General features: G+C 53.3%; 1 protein-coding gene across 1 annotated transcript in view; it reads left to right on the top strand.

The window, feature by feature from the left end:
• Positions 1–4,900, top strand: part of Smad7 (SMAD family member 7) — a gene marked incomplete in the record, with an annotated part of 30,766 nt that overhangs the window by 658 nt on the left and 25,208 nt on the right. The window contains 2 exon segments of the mRNA XM_013510569.1: positions 1–813; positions 2,138–2,191. Coding sequence (XP_013366023.1) covers positions 201–813; positions 2,138–2,191 — 667 coding nt within the window.

Below are 4,900 nucleotides of genomic sequence, written 5' to 3'. Positions count from 1 at the left end.
CGCGCGCCCCGGCCTCCGGGAGACTGGCGCATGCCACGGAGCGCCCCTCGGGCCGCCGCCGCTCCTGCCCGGGCCCCTGTTGTTGCTGCTGTCGCCTGCGCCTGCTGCCCCAACTCGGCGCCCGACTTCTTCATGGTGTGCGGAGGTCATGTTCGCTCCTTAGCCGGCAAACGACTTTTCTCCTCGCCTCCTCTCCCCGCATGTTCAGGACCAAACGATCTGCGCTCGTCCGGCGTCTCTGGAGGAGCCGTGCGCCCGGCGGCGAGGACGAGGAGGAGGGTGCGGGAGGAGGCGGAGGAGGAGGCGAACTGCGGGGAGAAGGGGCGACGGACGGCCGGGCGCATGTGGCTGGTGGCGGTGGTGCCGGCAGGGCTGGCTGCTGCCTGGGCAAGGCGGTCCGCGGTGCCAAAGGTCACCACCATCCCCACCCCCAAGCCACGGGCGCCGGCGCGGCCGGGGGCGCTGAGGCAGATCTGAAGACACTCACGCACTCGGTGCTCAAGAAACTGAAGGAGCGGCAGCTGGAGCTGCTGCTCCAGGCCGTGGAGTCCCGCGGCGGTACGCGCACCGCGTGCCTCCTGCTGCCTGGCCGCCTGGACTGCAGGCTGGGCCCCGGGGCGCCCGCCAGCGCGCAACCCGCGCAGCCGGCCTCGTCTTACTCGCTCCCCCTCCTGCTGTGCAAAGTGTTCAGGTGGCCGGATCTCAGGCATTCCTCGGAAGTCAAGAGGCTGTGTTGCTGTGAATCTTACGGGAAAATCAACCCCGAGCTGGTGTGCTGCAACCCCCATCATCTTAGCCGACTCTGCGAACTAGGTAAGAAGTTGTCCCGTGTCTGCCCCCACCCCCGGCGCGCAAGTGGTGGAAGAAAAGTATCCTCGGGCTGTGTTTGTGGGCGTGCAACCACCTCTCCAGGGGGACGGGTACATCCCCCTCCTGGAGGAGACGTAGGGACTAAGGCAGGGAAGGGACCGGGGAAACTCGAAGGGCATTCCTTGGGGGGGTTCCCTTCAAGGCTTTCTGCTTCTGTGGCCCCGAGGGTGTCCCTGGGCACTGCTGTTGCGCACATTGTACGGATATGCGGCTAAAAATTAGACTCACCCATTTCCGGATCACCAAGGGGATGCAGAGAGAAGTGGGGGTCACGCCTCCCCCGCACCCGGAAAGGCGGTGAGGTGTGTGGCCGAGTTGGATTCGGTCCAAGCCCGCCAAGGAAGGCTGGGAAAAGCGAGTTATAAAAGCTGGAAAGTCTCCACTCCTTTAGTAAATAAGGAGACTCACATCGGGTACAAGTGGCCCAGATACTGTTCTGGTCCCACAGCTTTGGAGTTTTAGGGGTAGAGGGTTAGGGTGGGAGGCCGAACTGGGTACTTACTTTTATCCCTGCCAGCCCCGGGGTGAAAAGGAACCAGAAGCCAGAATTTGGGTGCTTTTCCTTTTTCTCTCTTTCGTACAGAAAAGCGTGTAACTAATGCTCTTTAGAAAGGTGGTCCCCAGAGACTCGGTGACGTTGCTGCCCCTTAACTGCGCAGGGGCCTGGGTTTCACGGCTGAGACCCCAGAGCCTACCCTTTTATCCTCCTAGATCCTCTCTTTCCGTGTCTTTATGTACGGTGTGTGGGATTGTATTGCATTCCGGGCGCCCGCAGATTCCCCCAAGTTCACCAGTACACTAGGGGCGCGTCTCCCAGGGGGGCTGGGAAAGGGGAGCCTCAGGTGCCCAGCGGAGCAGCCGGGGGCGGAGGTGAATCGCACTCAGGGGGCGGACAAGCTCAGGGGAAGGCGGGGAAGGCGGGGGAGCGGGGTCTGGAGTTCAGCACGGGAAGGGGGCCCTGTCGCCCCCAGCTCCGTGAACTGTGAAGTGCGCGGCCGCGGCCGAGCCGGTGGTTTCCAGCCGGGCCCGCCGAGCGCTGGGGCGACGGCCGCAGACGTGGAGGAGCGCAGCGCCGAGTCTGGCGCCAGGCGGCCTCTTTTGTTTATCTGACAGCTAAATATCAAGGCAATCACCGCCTCGCGGCCCTGCCTCCAACCCCCACAGCTAAGACAAACAGTTGGGCTAAAAGAATGCCTCTGTTATCATAAGTTTCTATCTCTCTTTCTCATGGCTGGGCCCTTATACTCTCTTACTTTTTTAATTCCAGAGTCTCCCCCCCCTCCTTACTCCAGATACCCGATGGATTTTCTCAAACCAACTGGTGAGTAGTAGATGACTTTCAAAATACCTTTCCTATCTTCAGTTTAGAACTGAAACCTCTAGAATCCGGGTTTTTATATCTGTGTGGTGCCTGAGGGAAGTGCTAGGCTCTGTCAAGAGTCCTCTCTTGGAAGTTTGGTAAATTTTTCTGTTGTGGCTGGGTTTTTTCCCCCTACTAAAGACATTTCCTAGATAATCCTTTACATTTTGTTCCTTTTTATGTATTTGCACCCTGTGACCAAACTTAGCTCAGCTTTAACACATGGAGACTTTAATCCATGCAAAAAGTGTCTTGTGCCAAATAGGGCAGGTTGTTGGGAAAATTCAGAGATTTTGTAAGTGCCAGCAGAATCAGTGGGCAGAATGGAAAGGGTGATGAGATGGAAGGGAAGACAGTTTCCGAAGGGGCAGGGGGGTTTTGGTTTGGAATAAGACACCTAGCATGTGTAAACTTGGGCAGCAAGTAAAAGGGAAGTAGGTTCCTCATCTCCCAGTCACCAGTGGTTCAGTCTCCTCCTGGAGTTTTCTCAGAATTCTTGGTAGGGGCCTTAAAAGTTTTTAGCATAGCTCTGCCTGCCTGTTGCTTTGTCACTGGATGGCATGGGGCCAGGGCAGAAGCCCATTTGAGACTGGCACCAGCCCTGTTGCGGTTGTCTGCATTGAACTTCTGGCTGGCAGCACAGAGAGGCCCATCCTTTGGAGCTGACAGTGCCAGGGGACAGGGTCAGCAAAACAGATTGAGGATGACAGAAGGGACAAGTCCTGTTTCCTGGAGTCCCTTCTTACAGTGGGAGTTCATTTGGTAAAAGTACAGATTGTAACTTCGGTTTTTCTGCCTGTATGCGGGTGGCTGAAAAATGTAACGCTTGTGACATTTGTGTTTTGCCAAGGTTCTGGGAGAAGAAAAAGTGAAGGGTTGGGCACCATTTAGCTCCTGGAATTCTACAAGTCCTTCCACCTCATGAGTTTTGGTTGTTGGGCCTTTCCCCCTACTAATTAAAAGTTTTGCTGGGGCGTTGTCATAAATTAAATACTTTAATGAACGTGTAACCGAAGCCCATGCTCTGCAGCCAGCCCTCCCGGGACTCTAGCTCTCTAAGTTAGGAAGGCGTTCCTGCTTGCCTGGTGCCTGTCTAATAAGTGGCCTGCAAAGCATGTGATATTTTGCTTTCGATTTACAAAACAACAGATAAATGGTCATTAATGAGGAGATAACCAGCTCTCTGAATTTGTAACAAAAGTTAACTGGTATTACCAAGCTCACTATTCCTAAAGAATGTTAACTTGCTGGAGTTTTTGGCATAAAGAATCAAAAAATTCTTTTGTGAGGTTCTCCAAGGGGAGAACTGTTTCATAGTCTTCAAATTGGGAGGTTTTCTTTAAAAGGGGCAGCAGTCTCTGTGGCCCAGGCCTAAAGACTATGGGGTAAATGATCGCCTGAGCCATCCAAAAACCGTAGAAAAGAAGAGCCATGTTTACTTGGGTTTGTTGCAAAGATACTGGGATAAATCTGTTCGCAGAATTTAAGCATTTATTCTGCCAGGCCGGGCCCTCATTTTCGGTGAGTGGAGTGATATATTTATTCATTAGCAAGTGTTGACATTAGGTAGCAAAATGTGTATAAACAGAGAAGCCACAAAGACAGGAATGTGCCATTTCCAAGGGGTGGGTGGGGGGGAGAAATGTTCTTCAAATCAGCCAATAGGAAGTGATTAACCTGCCAATGGGAAATCCAAACAGCTGATTACTCACCCAAATGGTTTTGTTTAAAACAAAACAAAAAAGGGAACAAAAAAAAAAGCGCTGTTGTGTAAGAAGGTGAGGGTGGTAACACACAAAGCCCCCATGAGAAGAATGGTCCCAACACAAGGCTGGGCTGTCAGGTCTGGTGCTGGAGGGGCACAGGGACAGGTTTGGGGCTGGTTTTGCTGGCAGCTGTGGCTGGGATGTTGTGGTTAGAGGGGAGTGGTGCTGCTTTGGGGTGCTGCTTTAGCCCCACCTTGGGCTTGGGCACGGGCATGGGCACGGGGAGTGGGGAGTGTGTTGTGTTGGACCTGGGAATTTACATTCTTCGGTTGCTAAGCCTCAGGTTAAATTTTTGGTCTTGGGTTACTGGGTGAAAGACACAAGGTTTTACCATGGGCAACTGTTAAAAATCTTAACCAGTTTCACAGTTAAGGGAAATCGGTTCACCAAAGTCTCCAGCTTGGGAAGAGGCCATGGGAGTTGGGTGGGGTGCTAGCTTGCTAAAGCTGGGGAGCGGTCTGTCTTGCCAAGGTGTAAGCTGCCCCACTCACTGCAGCCTCTACAAGGCCTGGGGTTTCGTGTAGCAGGTGCTGTGAAGTCCCTTAGAGTCCTCTGCAAAGGAGTGTTACATGTGCCTGAACCTCGGGGCAAGGTGGCTATCATTTTTGGCTCAAGGCAGTCAAGAACATATTCCTGCCTCCCCATCCTAGAAGAAAAAGAAATTGCTCCTGGGTATTAGATCTCAATTTATAGTGTGGGAATGCTGGATAAATAATGATTCTGCTTCCTGTTTGTGCTGTATCTGTTATCTGAAAGGTTTGAAGATACCTGGCCTGGGGGTGGGTGTTGAGTTTGCTTGGACCTGGGAACCCAGGTGCCCATTGCCCTTTGGATTGAGCCTCTGTAGCTTGGTAGATGTCTTGACCTAAGATCTGGCCTTGTTTTTGCCTATTTATTTATTTAT

Source organism: Chinchilla lanigera, unplaced genomic scaffold (genome assembly GCF_000276665.1).
Source record: "Chinchilla lanigera isolate Chin_1 unplaced genomic scaffold, ChiLan1.0 scaffold00001, whole genome shotgun sequence".
Classification (NCBI taxonomy): Eukaryota; Metazoa; Chordata; class Mammalia; order Rodentia; family Chinchillidae; genus Chinchilla; species Chinchilla lanigera.
Note: the sequence above shows the minus strand (reverse complement) of the source record. Positions and strands in the feature narration are given on the sequence as shown.